We start from the raw sequence: 20,330 nt of genomic DNA on the forward strand, positions 1-20,330 counted from the left end.
GCCCCCAAATGTCCTGTTCTGTTAAGACTTTGGATAGTTCTCCTGCTGAGGAACAGACAGACGGTTCCAAGTTCCTTTACTTTCCAACATTTTCTTTCATTTCATTTCATTTCATTTCAGTTGGAGCAGAAAGAATTTTTTTTTTAAAATCAAAGTTAGAAGCCTTGTTTTAGATTCTTAAAATGTCTCTGAGGTACCATTTTGAGTTTCAGTATATGTTTGCTAATATTACATGTATATTATAAAATACATTGCTGGGCTGTAAAGTTTGTCTTTCATGTGAACTGTGATCTCAGAAAATTTTATTTGCTGTGCTCTGCGTATTTACTGGTAAATGAGGCTGGGGGGGTGGGATACAGGGAACTTTTACTATATTGTTCATAAACATGTATGTGACTGAGCAAAGAAACCATTCTCAGAGCTCTGACATGGGTGAAATGCATCCCTTATGACCTATGATAGCATTACGCCTTTGGAGGCTAAACCATCTAGATATACTCAGCCTGTTGTAGGTATCCTAAAGGAGAATCTGAAAAATTTAATGGTTAACTTATGCTCTCATTCAATTAATTCCTCTGTCTGTCACTATCTTCTATCTAGAATTGGCATCCATTATTAACACCCATTTCCACTTTTATGCAACTAAATTTATGCATACCCAGTTTCTTTATATCTTAGTATTAAAGATAGGATAGGGTTGAAATATTAGTATATTATTCCTTCCTCCAATCCAAAAATGTTTATTCAATCTCTGAGTTAATATTGCTGTTATTTATCTTGAGTGCTGTATGGCCAGAAGAGACATGTCAGCTTGGCATCTTTGGGGCTGGGGAGGAGTCTTTATGACAAAACATGTCATTTCTTCATCATTGTAGTTACCTGCAGGTGCCTGTGTGTATGCGTGCACCTTAAGTCAGTGTTCACTCCTGGCAACTGCCTGGACAAGTCCCTGTTATTTCAGAAATGGTTTGCCATTGCCTGTTTTCTCAGGCTGAGTAAAAGTGACTGGCCCAAGGTCACCCAGCTGGCTTTGTGCCCAAGGCTGGACTAGAAATCACAGTCTCCCAGTTTCTGGCCTGGTGCCTCAACCACTACACTAAACGGGCTCGCAGATGTCTATGGTGAGATATTAATTGAAATATCCTTAATACATTTTTTAGTATATACAATTTGTTATAAACTTAATAGGCCTATATTGATCTATAAGTTGTGCAAATATGTCTCACTACTATAATCCTAGCATACGTGAAGCTTTCTCTGTACTATGTTTTTGATGTCTGTTAAAGACTCCTCTTTCTGCTCAGATCTTCTGGTATGGAAAATTGCATTCCATAAACATTAATATTTATTATATAGATATTTGCATTGCTAATTGTTTTATTTAAATGACTATGCTATAATTTACATTTTATCAGTTTACATATCATATAAGGTTTATTTTATTACTAAATGGTTTAAAAAAAGTAATAAATACATACGTTGTATTTAAATTTGGACAAATGTCTTCAAAACTGCACTGTCCATTTTAGCTCTATATTTCGACATGCATAATGTAGAATGTAGAGAGTGATATATAAACAAGAAAATAAGCTTGTATACTGCAAGCATGGATATTCCTTTTAATTGCTAGTTGAAATACTTTGGGTAGGTCTAAGAAAAGTATGTGAAGAAGCAACAGAATTATTGCAATTCAACATGCCAGTGCAGGCGTATCACAGTTGGACTGAAAATGAAAATCAGTATATCTTAAGAGCTACATGTATACTCATTTTCATCTTGTTCACACCAATAATAGAGAACAGAAAAAGAGGTGACAGGTTTTGAGGATACATTTCATCAAGATAATGCTTGCGTTGACTGATTTCTGAATCTTCAAAAGCTCTCCTCTATTCTGCCTCACTTCTGACATAATCAAGGAAAGTAATTTTCATCACAAAAACATGATATATGTCAGGAAAAATATTGACACTTGCCCTTTTTTTGACTTGGTTGGGTCCCTATAGCTGTTTTTCAGCCTTTTCCTGTTGTGTTTGCTGGGGAATTGTGGGAGTTGAAGTCCACACATTTTAAAGTTGCCAAGGTTGAGAACCATTGGCATAAACAGTACTAAAGTTTGATGGGAAATTCAAGACTTGCGCTCTTCCTTTTTTATAGTTTTCTTACTTCCACAAGAGTAGAGGCCCTTTAAATACAGCCTCTTTCAGAAAGGGAGCTCTCTTGTGTACCTTGGACTACCTTTGGAGAAATTATGATTAATTTTGCTTTGGATTTCTGTTTTCCTTTTTGCCTTCACTTTTTAAATTGAATATGTCATTTTAATCATTTTAATTTGCTGCTTGTATTTTAACGGGCAATTGTAAACCACTTCAGTTTCTGTAAATCTATATGCTGATATATTAAATCATAATATTTAATAGAAATAGGGGCTTTTGCTGAATCAATAGACTTAGATAATTTCAGTTACAGTTGGCCTGGGGAACATTTTGCTGTTTCTTCTTTCCTGTTTCCTGCAGTCATGGGACTGAATCCAAAGCTTGCCTGTGGGAGGAAGTATTTCTAAGTCCTCTGATTCATCTCTCAGCTGTATTAACTCTCCCTTCCCATTTGTAATTGTAATAAAACCCTTGGTGTTTTCAATTTCAATCCTGCTTGGTTAGGCTTCTTAAATATGACAGAATTCCTTTGAATCTATTGTTTTGTCTCGCAAATCTGGTGACTGGCTGAACAATTGTCCTTAATTTGCCTGGTTAAAAGTGGAAACTTAATCTCTTTCCCTGGTTCATTAATTTTTTACCTGCTATATTGTGCAGTGGATAAATGCATTATTCCTTTTTGTGGAGTTCTTGGTGCTTTCTGAGTTTCGTTGTTGGCTTGCAGATGATTCATTACTGATGCATACTGATGATGTTACCTAGTTGGATAATGAAATGTCTGCAAGCAAACAACCAAGCTCAGAGAGCACCAAGAACTCCACAGTTCAACCCTGAGCTACAGATATTCTCTTCTGTTATTCCTTTCTTCAGAACTGGCCTTTGGCCCATTATTGCAATTCACTTAAACAGAGGTACAGATCCTTCTGTTGTTTGTCACCCTTCCTGGCGTTTGTCAGTGATGAAGGAAATCATTCTACATATCTCAGAGTATTTATCAATGTAAAAATATCATTTTATATGTAGTATTTTTTTTAAAAGCATCAAAGCTGCTGTCTTTCCAAACATCAGCTATAACCATGTTCTTTGATCTACTGTGTGAGATTGCTTTCAGACAGACTTTAATAAGCAGTGTTCATTGCATAATTTCATGGGCATTTGGACAACATTATCCTTTAATCATTCTGTTTTACCCTCATCTGTTTTTCCTCTTGACCAAAAAAAAAAAAAAAATAGAGTAGAACAGAAATGAAACTGCCCCATGATATGGGTGTTGTATAGATATTTGCTCCTCTAGCTTTTGGCTATACATGGCTTTGAGATTAGAATAATATTCATTACCTTCCATTACTCCTGTCCCTTCCCTGCTTATTTTCTAGAAAACCCCATTTGTTGTAAAAGCACACATATGAAGATATTTTGTATACTTTCACATCTGTCTTTATTTTATTTGGGGGAGAATTGGAATCCTTTTGGACTACTCCACACTTCATTTCCACCTAACTTTTCACTCACTCGTTCATTCCTGTATGCCAAAATGATAGTACTTGGAAGAGGTGCACAAAGCAGTTGCTAATCTTCAAAGAAACATGTCTGATCCATTGCTCGGTAAATGCACATTTCTTGGCACACCATACTGCCATTGTTGATCTCATGAATCCTGTTATTCAAGGTTTCATTATTAATATTACTGTTGCATATTATATAACATGAAAATATTAGCAATAGAGGTGCATATGTGTAGCTCAGGGTTGAACCATGGAGTCCTTGGGGTTCTCCGAGCTTGGTTCTTTTCTTGCAAACCGCACCCCATTTTAGCACTGAAGACGTTACCTAGCCAGGTAATGAAACGTTTGCAAGAAAAGAACCAAGCTCAGAGAACCCCAAGGACTCCACATGAAAATATTAGATTATAAAAAGGCTCAGAAAGTGATTCTTTAGGATATTTTTAAATTTTGGAATTCCATTTCCTATTCTTTCTTTTCCTAAAGAGTACATATGTAGAGGCGCAAGCATTTTCTGTATGTTGTCAACTGCCATAGGTTTAAGCAAATGGACAGGAGTAGAACAGGAGAAGTTAATCTTGGCCAACTCTTCAGAAGTTAGCATACAACCCATCATGATCTTCTCACTGATGGGGGTAGTTGTGGGTGGCTGAAATTCTACTATCCTTTATTTCCTGTTTCTTTCAGTCCTGAGAGTGAATACGTATTTTTTTTAGTCCTCCACTTCATCTCTGCTGCATTAACTCTCCCCTCCTATAAGTAATTTAAAAAAATTAATTTAAATAAATCAATTAATGCAAAAACAAACTCTGTAGATTTGGTGTTGCAGTTCAACAGATTACACATAATACGCACATGTATAGGGAAGGCAATAACAAAGCAAAAAGTTCTTGTCTGGACACATCTGAGTTTTTTTTCCCCTCAGAATGAAATTGTATTTTTCATCTAGCATTGGACATTTCATTCGCGTTTGGGCAGCTCAACCCCTTCTCAAGAAAAGAGTAAGATTGCTCAACAAGTTATTTGCTGTTTCAGATATCACTACCAGGTTGTTCCTCCATCCCCCACCCCGCCCCGTTCCAAACACGGTCTGTTTATTGTTTTTTGAGTCGTATATCTTCCACGCACGGCCAGTGGGTGGCGCTGCGGGAGCGGCTTCCGAACGAGCACACCCATCCGCCGTGTTAGGACACAAAGTTACCTGCGGAGAGAATAAGAGCGAGATTTCGCAGTAACTTTACAAATCCTTCCCTGAGGGTGGAGCAAAAAGGGAACCAACGCGGGCGCTCCGGTAGGACCACTCAAGTACCGTAGCACCGCTTCAGCCGCTGTCCTTTTACGCAAACCAGTCGCATGCGCAGCGCTATTTCTGCGACTGCCGAAGTGGGATGTGCGTGGGAGACTGTCCTGGCAGAAAGTGAAAAGGTAGGACTTCTTTTATTCCCTAAGAAATGGGGCTCTGCTGCGTGCAAAAGGGGGTTCTGTCTCAACTCTGCCTCTTGCGCTATCTGCGGAAGCGTGGGTTGCGCGGGGAGGCTCTTTGAAAACAGCAGCTGCTAAGTAGAAATAACCCTCTGTCGGCCGAGTTGGTGTGATCGTGTGCTTTAAACGTAGCCCTTTCCTCTTGCCCTGCCTTCTAACCCCAGAATCTTTCAGGGCTTTAATCTGCCCCAGAATCAAATCTGGAGTATGTTCTAGACAGGGAGCACTAGAGCAAACCAGACTCTCGAGTATAAGCAGAGGGCTTCCCGCAGTTGAGCTAGGCAACTTTCATAGGAGCTTAATGTAAACCGGGGAGACAGGGCTTCCACACAAGGCTGACCTGACCCTTAGGTGAGATAAATGTGTGGTTTGCCTCTTGCATGTCCCCAGCAGCGCTTCCTTGGGGCCACACGATGCTTCCAGGTGGAAGGCTGTGGTCACCACCCATCTACTGCGATAGAGATCGTGCCGCTTCCTATCATTTTCTCCTAAATGACAGAAACTTTATTTCCATCATTGACCAATAAAAATACGTCCTATAAACAAACCAAAATTATCCTCTAACATCAGTAACTGTTGACAACCATTTGTGGGCAAAGCTGCTCCTAGATGGCGCTCTCACGGTAAGAAAGAGAAGCGCAGAAGCACAGCGGGAGGATCAGTACCTGGGCCTCCAGATGAAATGCCAGGGGGCTGATTGTGCAATGGAAAGCTTGTCTGGAAGCACCCACTATCCACAGGATTCACCCCCTAGGAGAATGTGAGTTGCTGCACAATTCATGATAGGCCCCTCCTGTCCATTTCACTGGGGCCTAATAAGAAAGGAGAAATGTTGAGTGCCCAGTGAGTCCCTGCTGGTTCACTGTCTCCATTAATTAGTGGCATCCTCTGTCTGCCATCTGATCTGTCTTAGGGAGGGCTGCTGCTAAAGTATTTTGTGTCTGAAATGAAGTAAAACTTTCTTCCTGTCATCTGCCATTGCTTTGCTTCTGAAGTGGTCTCATTTTACGTTACAGCACTCCTAAACCTGTCTTCCCCGACTCTCTGTCAACCGCATGGGTTGGATTACATCTCTCAGTGAGGATGATGGGGATTAATCCAGCACAGCTCAGGAGTATCAGATCGGGGAAAGCTGCCTGAACAGTAGCCACTTTAATGGAAGATTAAATATTATGGGTACCTATGTTAGGAGACTGAGCTATAGGTGGATTTTTCCTTGTGTGGAAATGCTCTGTGAGGCTGCTAACTGAGCATACACACACACACACACACGTGCACACTTGTGTGTAGAAAAGAACGACCCAATTTTCTTGCTGATTTCTGAAATTAGAAAGTTTGTATATAGTTCTTAACTCTAGTACTGTTAATGTGTACATGTGTTTGGGCGTGTTTTAAGCATAATGAGATGTTGGTGTTATAAACACAGTTTTTGCAAGAGAGAAGAAAGAACAGAGAATCCATGTTCCTGGAGCACAGATTCCTGCTTTATGTCTCTCTCTTGAAATAGCTCTGCATTTTGGATAGCAAAAGACAGATGGTCTAGTCTGTTGCATCTCCAATTTAAAGGATAATTTATCAGGTCATGAGAAATACCATCTACTTAGGACCTGGTAGAGCTTGCTTATTTTTAAATATATATATATATATATATATATATATATATAAAAAAAATTTATATCACCGCCCAACTCCCCCACAAGGAGGGACTCTGGACAGTTCACAACAAAACAATTTAAAATCAGTAAAAACATAAATAATACAAATATAAAATACAATTATTAAATACAATAAAATCCAAGAGATGGTGATATTATTTCAGCCTGTGACCAGATAATATCAGTCAAAAGTAAGACAAGGGAACCAGCCAACCCCAAAACTGACTATTCCCATCCCCACCCCATGCGTGATGACAAAACCAGGTCTTCACTTTTTTTCTGAAGTCTAAAAGGGAGGGGGCCAACCTCACTTCTGGGGAAAGAGTGTTCCAAAGGGCAGGGGCTGCTGCAGAGAAGGCTCGCCTCCTGGACCCCATCAGATGAAGTTCTCTTGCAGACGGGGTCTATAGCATGCCCTCTCTGCATGACCGGGTGGGACGGGTTGATGTGATGGGGATGACACGGTCCTTCAGATACCCTGGACCCACGCAATGTAGGGCTTTAAAGGTGATAACCAACACCTTGAATTGGACCCGGAAGCAAGCTGGCACCCAATGCAGCTCACAGAGCAAAGGTGTTATATGTGCTGATCTTGGTACACCTAAAATCGCCCGCACGGCTGCATTGTGGACCAGTTGAAGCTTCCGGATACTCTTCAAGGGTACCCCTATGTAGAGCGCATTACAATAGTCTATATGGGAGATGACCAGGGCATGAGTGACTGTTCGAAGGGCCTCCTGGTCCAGGAAAGGGCGTAACTGGCGGACAACACGAAGTTGCACAAAGTAACTTTGTGTTACAACTTTTGGCATGTATGGCAGCGCTTGACGTATTGACATAAATTGGACCAAGAATTGGATCTGATGTGAGGGTATTTCCAAAGATCCAGGTATAGGAATGGATATGATTATTTTTCTTTGAAGCAGAATTTGGAGTGAAGGAATACATAATCCTTTGTTGTTTCGGTAACGTTGACTTGAGGAAGAAAGAGAAGCCTAATGCTACAATCTGGCCAAAGTCAGCTGCTTTGGTCTTCTCCAGATTTAATCACTAAGTAATGTTTCTGGGCAGGATCACAGCTGGAATTTATTTTGAACTTTATGAGCTAATTAAGTATGTAATTTGAGATTAATAATTGGATTCCCTATAGGGACCATGTTGTGGATATAACATAGTGGATATTGTATGAGAACTGTTTGTTTGCTTCTAGCGGCCCATCACCTGATCCAGTAGTTGATTATAATTGTCTTCTTTTATAACTGGAGAGTATAACCTGAGATTCAGACCTGCACGTGCCTTGGTCTGGTCCTCAGAAAGTCCCCCTGAAAATGGCAAAATGCAATGTTAATAGGTGAAGGAAAAATGATTAAATGCCCAAACTGGTCTCAGGCTTGGAGGGGAATTAAAATTATTTTCTATGCAGAGGTTCCCCTGTTGTAACAATTTATCTGATATTCATTTCAGAGAGAGAATCTTTATTTTCTAAATTTAATTTTTTTCTGATCTCCCTATTTATAGTTTCCCCCCAGGCATTTACCCTCCCATATTACTTCATGTATCTCATGTAAAACATTACTTCATGTATCTCATTGCGTGGGTATGTAGGTGCCTTCAAATCAGTGTTGACTCCTGGACGAGTCCCTGCAGTTTTCTTGGCAACATTTTTGGAAGTATGTTTGCCATTTTGATTTGCCCTTGCCTTCTTCCTAGGGTTGAGAGAGAGTAACTGGCTCAAAATCATCCAGCTGGCTTTGTGCCTAAGGCAGGACTAAAACTCATGGTGTCCTGGTTTCTAGCCTGGTGCCTTAACCACTACATCAGATTGGCTCTCCTGACGTATCTTAATAGATTGTGTTTATTCCATAATCAACTGATCAGTGTGTGCCACAAGGTTCTTTGTAATTGATATTTTGATATTTACTAGTTTGCTTGTTTTTATTATTTTTGGTTTATTTTTATTTTATGGTGGTAAACCTCCCTATAGGTTTATTATAAGCAAGAAAGTGGCATAAAGCATTTAGAAATAGCAATAGGTTGTCAGATAAAATGGTGTCACCTATCTTGGCTTTTCTACTTTCCAGTTTATTTCCTGAAATAATGTAAGGGAAGGATACTTGGGAACATTTAGTGCTGTAACCTCAAAGATGAATTGCTGTAAGGTGGCATCAGTTATATCACAAGAATAACTATTGAGTGCAAAGGTTTCTTTTAGGTTTTGGCTGAAACTTATCTTTTTTATAGTTAACGTTGGCATGGATGAGTGCATTTCAGTACTCCAGTTACAAAATATAATCTCTCGTGAATCCCATATTTCAAAAATCCAAACTGTTGAGATTTGTTTCTCTAGCTGGGTAAACAACGAAGTTCTCAAATTGGAAATGATAAGAAAACATAATAGTTAGCACTGCCAGAGGTAACATGTGAGATAACAATTATTATTTTCTTTGCAATTGGCTCACTGTTGTCCTTTTTCCTATTATTTGATAAAAGCATTACAGAAATATAAAGGTTATATAGAATAAATATTTATTACAGTTAATACATTTCCAACATAGAGGTTACAAAAATGAAGCATTATAATAACGATGGAAGCAATGTATTATGAGTTAGCATTGCACCTCTTTGTTTTCCATAGGAATCATAATGCCTGGCCATTTTGCCATGTTTAACAGTGTTTTGCCCCATTTAATGGATTAAAAAAACAATATCCAGGCTTTTGATATCCCTTGAAAATGTAAAGGGACCTGCTTACATCATGGGTGATAATCCTGAGTGTTGTTTTTGCTACTGATCGATAAAGGACACTTGAGTCTCCTGCTTGTTTTTCCAAAACTCTGGAAGAACTCCTCTGAGTCTGCATGTATTGCAATCTATACAGGAAGATAAAAAACAGAAGGTGCTTTATCAGTGATAATAATTACCCAGTATACCGCACTGAGCTTAGACATTGTGAGGAAGTGATTTCAGGAAGATGACTTAGGTTTGGTTGCAGTGAATGGGTTTGAAGTGGTCAAGCAGTGGGCATTTGAAAAAGACTACTGAAATAGTGAGTTAGTGTGTTGTCTGAATGTAGTGTGTTGTATGAATCTATTGCTGTTTGTAAATCACAGTTAGTGGCTTGGTACATTGGGTGAATCCAGTCAGTTGTCAATTATTTGGCAAGATATGGTTAAATAAAATAGGACTTAGTGAAATACATGAATCCAACCACAATTTCTTTTGTCTTTGTTATGTTATATTATGTTAGCCTGATATCAGAGTGGTTTTGTGTACTATCTTGAACTATATATTAAACACTGTTGTTGTTGCTATTATTATTAGCTTCAACATAATCCTTTATGCAATTGTTTATTGTAATAATAATAGTAATTCAGTTCCTGAGAGTGGAAATCTTTCTTTTGGTAGATAAACACCACTAACTGTTGTCTTTAAAAAAAGAAAAGAAAACAAAGGGTTGTTTTGGTGGAGTAAAAGCTTATGACAATTACTGTGGCTAATTGTTAATAAATTATTAGTATAATTACTAATTACACAGTGTGGTCCTCAACAAAAGAACAGCTAAGTTAATTCCTGAACCACCCCATTTAAAGACACCCAGATTTATAAGAAATTGTATTGAGAGATGTAGGGAAGGGAGTATGGTTTTATATCCAGTATGGATTGTATTTTCAATACAGACAGTCTTCACTTACCGACTGCAATTGGGACCGGCAACTCTGTCACTAAGCAGCGTGGTTGTTAAGTGAGACATCATGTAACTGCACCAACTTATGACAGTAGTTCTGGTTGCAGTTGTTGCGCTGCAACTGTCAAATGTGTGCCAGTTGCCAAGCACCTGAATCGTGATCACATGACCGTGGGGACGCTGCAACAGCTGCAATTTTGAGGACCCATTATAAGTCTCCTTTTTTAGCTCCATTGTAACTTCGAACAGTCGCTGAACAAGTGGTTGGTAAGCGAGGACCACCTGTAGATGGTTGATCAGCCAACAGCTGAGACTCGGGGGGGTGCAGTGGTTAGGATATTGGGTTAGGAGATCCAGGTTCAAATCCACCCTCAGATACGAAAACTTGCTGAGTGGTTTTAAGACTCTTGCTGTCTTTCAGCCCAGCTACCTAATGGCATTATTGTGAGATAAAATTGGAGGCAAGGATATTTTGGAGGCAGGATATAAATCTAACAATAAATAAAGCTGTATTAAGTATCATTTATAGGTTAACTGAAGAACATTTTGATAAAGAATATGCTGAAAACAGATTACATCTCAGTCTCTATGAATGAATGAATCTATACCTAAAGCCTGAAAAACAGATTTTTCTATGTGTGATTTATAGATTTTGTACTGACTATTTTGCATCTCCAGTAAGTTGCAGTATTGCAACACCATGTGGATCTTTTCTGGTTACTCTGTTATTTTTTATAAAATTCAGGTTTTTTTCTTAATTAAAACTTGTGATTGCCAGAAGTCATCATGGCTACTTATTTTTCAAATGGCATAGTTTATCATATAAAGATTAGCTTGCTTTTTTACTCTAAGTATTAATGTCCACTCCATTTTTAGGCCTCTGGAAAATTATATCCCTCTGTCACTTCTGATGTTTGGTAGCTTACAGATTTCATTCCCTCTCTGTGTTGATGGGCTCTGAACATTTCAGCAGTCCTTGCTTTAGCAGGATTGGCACACTTTGCTCCAAGTTAGTTCGGATGATAATATTTCTTGCAGTTTTCTCCACTGTTTGTTACTAAAGGTTTAATGCACCTGTCAGTAGATAGCCTTTCAATCTATTACATGCTAAACATGATCTAAAGTCAACAGAGTGCTTTTTGTTCAGAGGTGAATATTTTAGTCCATTTCATGAATAGGAGGCCAGAATTCTCCACTTAATGAACTCTTTAGAGATTCTTTTCTCTTTCAAAAAGATACTTTGAATTTTTGGCTCCAGAAAGTACATCAAAGATAACAAAAAACCTGCCTCTTGCATATCATGTATATGTTTGTACAAAACATACTTGTAATCTTTGTTTAAATTAGTTTATTAAACCATGTAATTATTTACAAAAGACTAAATGCTGTTGCAAAGGGCTAAATGCTCTGGTTGTTTTTATATAAAATGAAACATAAGAGAAATAAATCATGATACATCTCATATACAGCTAAATGCTGTTTCAGTTATTTGCTTTTTGTACCAAAGAAATTCATATTAGATTAAAATGAGTTTTATGTACATCTTGGTGCCAAAAGTGCTGATAGCAGCTATTGTTAAATTATCGTTTAATTCTTTGAAATGTTCCTTACTTGTCTTGAGTGAATAATCTTTGTAAAAATATTTGTTTAAGGCATCTCTTGTTTTTAATTTTTTAGAAAGATATCTAACTGTAAAAATTAAGAAACTAGTTTCATTCATTACTCTAATAATAATTCCTTAGTTGGTGGGTACTGGAATTTTGCCACCTCAAAATGAATCCTGAGCATTATTCACACATTTTATGTATTAAAAGTTTTATAAAGCAACAGTATGCATATTTATAGAAGTTACCATGCTTGATCGCTTTTTCTCCCTCAAGATGGAAAAAGATCATTTTGATCAAGACTAACAAGGTGTTAGTTTATGGCCCACCATAATGTAATGCTGGATGGATGATTATGTTACAGCAATGGACAGGATGAGACATTAAATGTATACTTTATTTTTAGGATCCAAAGCAAAAGTTAAGTTTTAGCCAATGGGGAAAAAAGTGTATTATGAAAAATTCAGGGCAGATCTTTTCTTTGATAAACCAACTAATCATAAACTGGGTTTATATATCAATTGCTACTGCATAGAGTGGTTTATTTGGTTTTACCTTAGGATTATATGTGAACCTAGGCTTATGGTATGTGGCGTATATTTATGATTAAACCATGGATATTGATGTCTCTGCCAAAGTAAGACTTGGGAGTTCAATGGATGTGTTTTAAAGTATGTAAGTACATTTGGAATGAAAATCTTAGTATGTTGCATTATATTTTAATAGCATTTTGCAATGCTTGCTTTATATTTTCTTGGATACCATTCAAGGAAATGAACTGTTTAAAAGCTTTCTGGAGACAGGACAAAAGTTGTTCAATGCTGTTGGTTCCAGTGATGGCTCCTCAAGGAGTGGGCAGACTTCCACTGCCTCTCTGTGCGCAGGTGGAACTAAACCCTTTCCTCAAGGATGAAGTCACCACTGCCTGGACCCAATCACATGTGGTCTTCTGGGAGGCACAGCTAAACAGCAGGAATGTGGCTCTGATACCCAGGAAGCTGAACTCACAGCCCCAAGGACTGTGTCCCCTTTCTCAAAAATAACAGGTTCAAACTCTTCCTGGGTAACCAAGCAAGACTGTACCTTTGTCAAGCGCACAGGATGTGTACAAGAAGTCTAACTTGGACTTTATCTGATAGATGCCTAACTTATTCCTCACCGAGGACTTGCAGGTGTTCCTCTGGCTGTCCCTGTCCCAAGAGGGACCAGATCACAAACAGGGCTTCCAGGTGGCTATCTGCGGATGCAATAAGAACAGAAGAATAGTTTCCTTATGCTGCTCTTACCACCACAAGGTAATTCTTAATAAAGGTTCAGAGTTCACAGTTAATTAATGTTACTGTTTATAAAGCATTGTAACCTTAATGGCACTAAATTGTTAAGAAGAAAATTAGAATGCATCAGAATTGGCTCTTCATTTGTGTGAAGAGATCATGGAACATGTATTGTTTGAAGGATATGGAAACTTGAAGCTTCTTGGGTAGGAAGTTTCCCAGGAAGCAAAGGGAGTATCAAGATGTTTTGTGATGTTAGATTTATATCATGCCATCTAGATATATATCCCTTTAAAAAAAAGTTAAAGGCAGGAAGGGAAGAAAAGTCTATGCTCTGAAAACCGTGTGATCCTAATGAACACAGTGGGGGAGAAAAGGAAAGGCAAAGATAAGTAACAAAAATAATCAAGTACAGTTAAGTTATACACTTTGTGGCTGGGTTTATATAATTGCATAAGTCATTTTTTTCTTTGTTTTACATGCGATGTAAACCCAGCTTTTATGGTTGGCTGTGTGACCAAATTCTCTCCAAAAAGATGGGCCTGGCACTATGTTCTGTTTTTATTTATTTTAACTTTTTTTGAGCTGCAAATCTGTTTTTATCAGCTGTCTACTTGCATAAAGGTTCTTTACCTCTTCCTTCACTAGGTTTTTTTCCCCTCTTGTGTGGTGATGTTTTTATTTTCAGTTGCGACAATTTAATTTAATTTTTAATCCCTTTGGAATTAAAATATTTGATTTCTTTTCTATCTTTTTACTGAAACTATCTCCTTTAAAAATAAATACTTATGCAGTTTTGATTTTTTTTTTAAATTTAAACTTAAAAGTCCCTAAAATATATTTCAAGCAGCTAGATGTGGGACACTTGAACACTGCTTGTATGGGGAGTCTAAACATGCCCAGTTAAGCTGCAGGCTTTATGCAAAATTCCTTCAAATCCTTTAATTGTCAGAGCCTTTGGTGTTTAAAAGACCCAGGGTTTTATGCGTGATTGGGAGGCTTTTCGCATTGGTTTGAACACCTCCAATTTTAACAATTTATAAGAGAGGAGAAAGGAGAGACTACTTAATGTACCCCAGGAAATGAGAGGAGAATGTCTTTAAAGGATGCTAAGAAACTGTATCCTGGTAAATTGTAACTGCAGGAAATGGAAGATGAAGCCTGACTAGTGTTTCCTCTTGAAAATACATCCTCAGGATGTTAATCTCACCACCTCCAAGTAAAGAAAAAGAAAAGGGAAAAAAAGTTTAGAAAAAAATTACCAAGTGGGGTAGAAAGTGGGGATTTTTATGGTTCATCGTTAATTATGTCACAGGAAATGACTCTTAAGATTCTAATGGCATCCATCTGAAGGATTTTGGCTTATTAAAAGTGTTTATAGAAATCATACATTTTTGTCCTTCATAATCTGTTGCATGCAACAAATGGTTGAAGTAGAAAATCAGGTGAAAGGGAAGGAGGAATTAAAGCAGATAGGCTTAATTTATTTCAGTGAATGCTAATCAAAAAATGCCTTTTTCTGTGGTGCTTTATTTGTTTTGAAATAATTTTGTCTATAGACTGCAAGAAGGTTGAAAGAAGTCTTTAATGTGTCAAGCCGGTTTGCAAATACAGATTCCTTGCTGTAAAGGAATTTGTGGCCCCTGAAGCTGAACAAACCAATAAAGTTATCACTTTTCCCTAAGATAAGTAGAATAAATACATCTATTGTAATAAGATAACATGCGTCAGGCACTATCTAGCCAAAGCGAAATGTTTTTAGGTTCACTGATTTCAGTTGGAGAAACTTTAAACGTTTTCATGGTATCCCTGCCCATGTTTATCTAAAAATAAAATCAGCCTTCAGGCATAATTCAGCAGTTTTGCCATTGCTGTCTTTTTATACTAACAGTTTATCTTCAGTACAACATACTGAGACTGACATTAATTTATAACTATTTTATTACTTTAATCTCATGGAGGAAATACTGATAACTAATGCCATAGTTTTTAGTCATTCTTAGTTTATAGGTTTGAAAGCTTTTGCTTTTAACATTTGCCAGTCAATATTTGTACAGGCTTTCTGTGTACAGTACACTTAATTTGATTGAATAGGTAAATAAGTTTTAATTTGGACTAGGGGAAAAACCCATATCTATCTCATCCATGGAATACAAATTTAACATATCTTTTTCTTGTTTATTTTAATCCTCTGTTAGAGGAAATTAACTGTATACTCTTAGAGTTCGTTGATTAACTTTACATTCTTGGAGCTTTGGGTTTTTGTTTATTTTAATTATAATATTGTCCTGTCCGAAGAACACAGTATTGCTTTTATAACATGTTGGCTGGATGGGTAGGAGGGGAGCATTGATCTCTGTGCAAATAGCAGGTTGATTGGCATCATATGGAGGTGAGGCATCTTAGGGAATAATTTCCAATCATCACAGGTTTTTGATTTATAACTCTGCCATGATATGCTGCAGTAAAGAAAGAAAAGTAGAACACGTCCACCATGATTTTTGTCTCAGGAGAGGTTACCTCCTGGAAGTCTCCTTTGAAGTGTAAGACAATTATGTGTATGTCAGGGTATGGCTTAGATCTAATTACCTTACTTTTCTCCCTTCTATACAGACACGGTCCAAATATCAATAAAATTGTGTTGCCACCCCTCCAGTATTTTGTCAAGAAGGAGAAGACTTTTCTCAAACAGGCCTACTTATCAAGCCTTCCAAATCATTCTGCTTTTCCTGTTCTGTCTGTCTGTCTATCTATGTATGCACCCACAACAACAATTAAGTCAGCCCTTCAATATATTTTCTACAATTGCCACTATTAAAGTTTGAAAGGGGCATGATAATGAATGTTCCTTTTCATTGACAAGGCAAGTCTCACTTGTTTTTGATAATAATAGACTTCATGTGACTATACTGAACAGTATTTCCCCAGGTATCATCTGGAATGTGTTGGACTAGGACCAGTTTTTTGACAGACAGATGGGAGTTATAATCCATCACATATGAAGGACACTGGTTTATGGGAAGAGCTGATCTTAGATTGAAAAATAAACAAGGCAATCCTGTATGTGTCTACTCTGAGCTACATTTCATTACATTCTGTAGAGCTTACTGTCTGATAAATGGTTGTTGGATTGCAGTCTCAATTATTTAAGAAATATGAAATTAGAAGTATGGAGTGGTGAAACTTCTGTAAAAAGAAAGCATTGTTGCAATATCTTTGAATAATGATATTTTTGTTCACTTTTTAATTGACTCATTAACACATTTTCATTGGACAGATTAAAAAAAAGCCATATGTGCAATAGAATCCAATAATGGTAATAGTCAGCCCAGAATATGGAAAAGAAGCATGAAGTATAAAAACAGTAGTCTCCATTACTACATAGTAATGTTAAAAATCTATGTAAAATCTAAAGGCCAAACCACCAAGGACAATAACTTTATTAGGCCAATTGAAATTTAAATCCAAATCCAAATATATATTATGAGACTTAAGCTTATTGAATATTGTAAAACATATGGCACATTTCTCAATTTATTTTGTAAAATGTTAACTTCAGTGAAAGGTAAAGGATAAGGGGAGGATTTCAGTGGATTTGGTAAACAAGAATCTTTTATTGATCGTGCTGAAAGAAATGCCTTTCTAGAGGAAGATTATGTAAATGAGCTATGTTTATATTAATTAATATAATTAATTATATTATGTATATTATGTAAATATAATATGCAAATTATAGCTAGCACAGTGATCTCAGTCTCACATTTCTCCTGAAGCTATTTATGAGAAAGTGGAAGCTTGAAGCTATTCATATCTCCACCTCTTGCATTTTCACCTGTCTAGCTATGCCTTTTTTGCATAGTTCAACGTTTTTGTCATCTGCTTCTATAAGTTGTTAAAATAGAGTCCCATAACAAAACCAAGGAAGAGCTTGCCAGATGGAGGGGCTTGTTGGTTGACTTGAGGAAGGATTAACTCTCCTAGTCACAGTCTTCCAAGTTCTCTAAGAACTATCTGTTCAACCATCAGTGTCAAATACATGCATAAATGCAGTCTGGGATCCACTGATTTTTTACTTTTATTCCATGATCTGTCCCTTCTCATAGCATTACTTCCCTGTCTTTTATTTGTCCCCATGAACCAGCATGGCACTGGGAAAAAGGAGTTTCTTTATTACTTCCATGGTAAAGAGATAGTCCACACAGGCACTCCTATTCACCTAAAGTATGTTCTAAGTGGTGAGGCTCAGCTAGTTAAGAACTGTTGCACATTATTCATGGGAAGAATGCACAATCTAATTAAATGTTCAGTATTAGAATTATAATAGTCTAATAAGTATTAGCTACTGGTAGAAGTAGACAATGTATATAAGGCAAACCTATATAGTTATGAGACTATATTAATCTCAAAACTATGAGGTACTGGTAGAAATAGGCAATGTGATGTCTTCCATATGTTTTGCATTTCAGCTCCTGGTAGTATAGCCAATGGCAAGGGATAGTAGGAGGTGAAGTTCAGACTAATTAGAGAGTGCTACCTGTTCTAGGAGTAGAAGATTCCTTATTCCATATAACACCCTTTCCCCTGTAACTTAGTTCTTTTTACCCACAAATATTAATTTAAAGGGAAGCGAAGAGTAGCAAGGAGGCATACACCCTTGTAGCCCTGTGATTTAGTGAACTAATTTAAGTACTGTATTTGGAAGCTGCATCCTTCCTCTCTGGCTGTAGTTAAATGAAAAGCACAGGAAATAAAAAACTACAATACACAACAAGTGTATTCTTCAGTGTCATTACTAAAGTTATGGATCATTTTTGACATATTGTACAGCCATATTGTCAGTTGCCTACAGAATAAAATGTAGTTAGATATGTTTTGTCTGACTGGTCAGATAGCATAACAGCTTTAAATTACTATACATGAAAATGCCTTTGATCTAAGGAAGTCATAACTTTTTTCTCAAGTATTTCATTTACTATCATGCATCAGTAAACCCATTCAAATTAAAATGTGTGTGCCTTTATTGTTGCTAATAATATACAGTATTGGTATAATATTCCATGATGTTTTCTTATAGTAACTTAAGTGTTTCCATTAAGTTTAAAGATATATAATTTTCCATTTGAACATTGATTGTAGATATAAAGCTTGGTTCCTTACCCAATATTTACTTATATTTGTAGAAGATGGATAACAGATATCCCCCAAAAGCTTTTTTTTTTTTAATTTGCATTTTTTATTGTATAGGTATAGGTAACAGTATCCTATGAAATAATATGTAAGGAATCTGTTTCACAAATATTTATGATAGAAAGCTAGGTAGTTTTGGGATTCTGTTAATGATACAATTTTGATGTGTGCTTTACAGAATAAATAAATCTGGATAATGTTAAATTGGGCATGTTTGTGAAGAGACTTTTTTGTACATACATGTTAGTCAGGTTCTCTGGACTTTGGGAGATCATTATTGAGGTATTGATCAATGTTTGTGCAGAGGTTTTGCCCTGCCTCTCTGCAAGGCTTCCACAGTGTAACGGTTGATAAGGGGATGGGGGGTGTTGCCTTGCGGTATTTATAGCCTGCATGAAATCTAAATCCTAATCATCAGCTCACCTCCCAAGTTCAAATCGGTGTTGGTCTCCTGAACCCTGGAAAATCTGGCTAATAAGTATGTACAGCAAACCTGGATGACCTCTATTCCAAGAAATCCCTAAGACATTTTTGTATGATGATATCAGCCCTTCAAGGTAGTCCAGATTAAGAAACCAAATGAATAGAAGAGAATATATGTAGCTCAGGGTTGAACTCTGGAGTCCTTGGGGTTCTCTGAACTTGGTTGTTTTCTTGCAGACATTTCGTTATCTGGTTAGGTAACCTCTTCAGTGCTAGAAGGGAGTGGGGCAAACCCCATTCCCTTCTAGCACTGAAGAGGTTACCTAGCCAGGTAACGAAACATCTGCAAGAAAACAACCAAGTTCAGAGAACCCCAAGGACTCCACAACCAAATGAATGCTAATACTATTTTTATTATAAGGATACCTAACAGAATATTGCAAGACTGAATGCATCTCCCCCTTCCCTCTCTTTGTCTTCAAGAGAACTAGGGAGGGTCAAGTCTGAGACACTTTCTCAAATTACATTTCTGCCTCAGACTTAAATTTCTTTTGTTTGACCATTGTCTTAGTTGCGGCACTTCCTCCTGTTCCTCAGGGTTATTCTTACAGCCCATTACTTATGCAAGTTTTTACAATTACATACGGATACAAATAGCTCTTCCATGGATGGAGTGGTTTGTGCACAGAACATTTTGCTCATTCCAAGTACAGCCCAATTCTGCTGTGTTTTCAGTCTATCTACAAATCACGCATCTTACAACAGCAGGAGAAATAGTAAGTTGTAAAAAGGTAATATGTTTTTATTGACACAACTACATTTGATTTAGTGTTTCTAAAGAGAAACATCCTTTCCTGCCTCCTCATCCCTTGGCGGAGGAAGAGATTGGGGAAGGGGAATTCTCACCATTGCTTTGTTACTTTGCTTGGTCTCTGGTCAACCTCATCCTGCCACACTGTCCAGGCTAATGAATGCCATAGTTCCTTCTTAGTCTGTCTTACAATATTGATCAAAACTCCCCATCTTGGTTTTCTCTTCTTATATAAGTAATGTACACTTCATATAAAACTGATAGGACTACATTTTTGAAAATCATTATACCTGGTAGTGTACTGAAGATGTGAAAGAATCATCATAAAAGCAATCAGAAGGAAAACATGTATTTTTTAATTTACATTGTACAGAAAGGGCTGGCTGGCTTGTGAGTCATGTGTTCTGAGAATGAAGCAGTTATCTCAGTGATGAGATGTAGTGCCCATTTAAATCCATCCACTGATTGATTATAGTTTAGTCTGTCACAGATTGGATAATCAAATTACTTATAACCAAATAATTCTTCTTATCAATATGCAAATCCATTCAATT

General features: G+C 37.2%; 1 protein-coding gene across 10 annotated transcripts in view; it reads left to right on the forward strand.

The window, feature by feature from the left end:
- ANKRD6 (ankyrin repeat domain 6) overlaps positions 1 to 20,330 on the forward strand; it is an 87,107-nt gene that overhangs the window by 1,792 nt on the left and 64,985 nt on the right. For 3 of the 10 annotated variants that reach the window (XM_088138483.1, XM_007421796.4, XM_088138492.1), the window contains exon 1: positions 4,833 to 5,080. The exons of 2 other annotated variants lie outside the window; for them this stretch is intronic. Coding sequence is in view for 2 of the 8 variants with exons in the window: in XM_088138492.1 (XP_087994618.1) it covers positions 5,009 to 5,080 (72 nt within the window). In the remaining 6 variants the exon portion in view is untranslated. Of the gene's footprint in view, positions 1 to 4,830; positions 5,081 to 13,357; positions 13,377 to 20,330 lie in introns of those variants that run through there. 5 more of the 10 variants (XM_088138454.1, XM_088138479.1, XM_088138476.1 and 2 more) reach the window with 4 other exon arrangements.

Source organism: Python bivittatus, unplaced genomic scaffold (assembly GCF_059951505.1).
Source record: "Python bivittatus isolate LINGU-HERP-01145 unplaced genomic scaffold, Pbiv_v1 ctg000020_np1212, whole genome shotgun sequence".
NCBI classification, from domain to species: Eukaryota; Metazoa; Chordata; class Lepidosauria; order Squamata; family Pythonidae; genus Python; species Python bivittatus.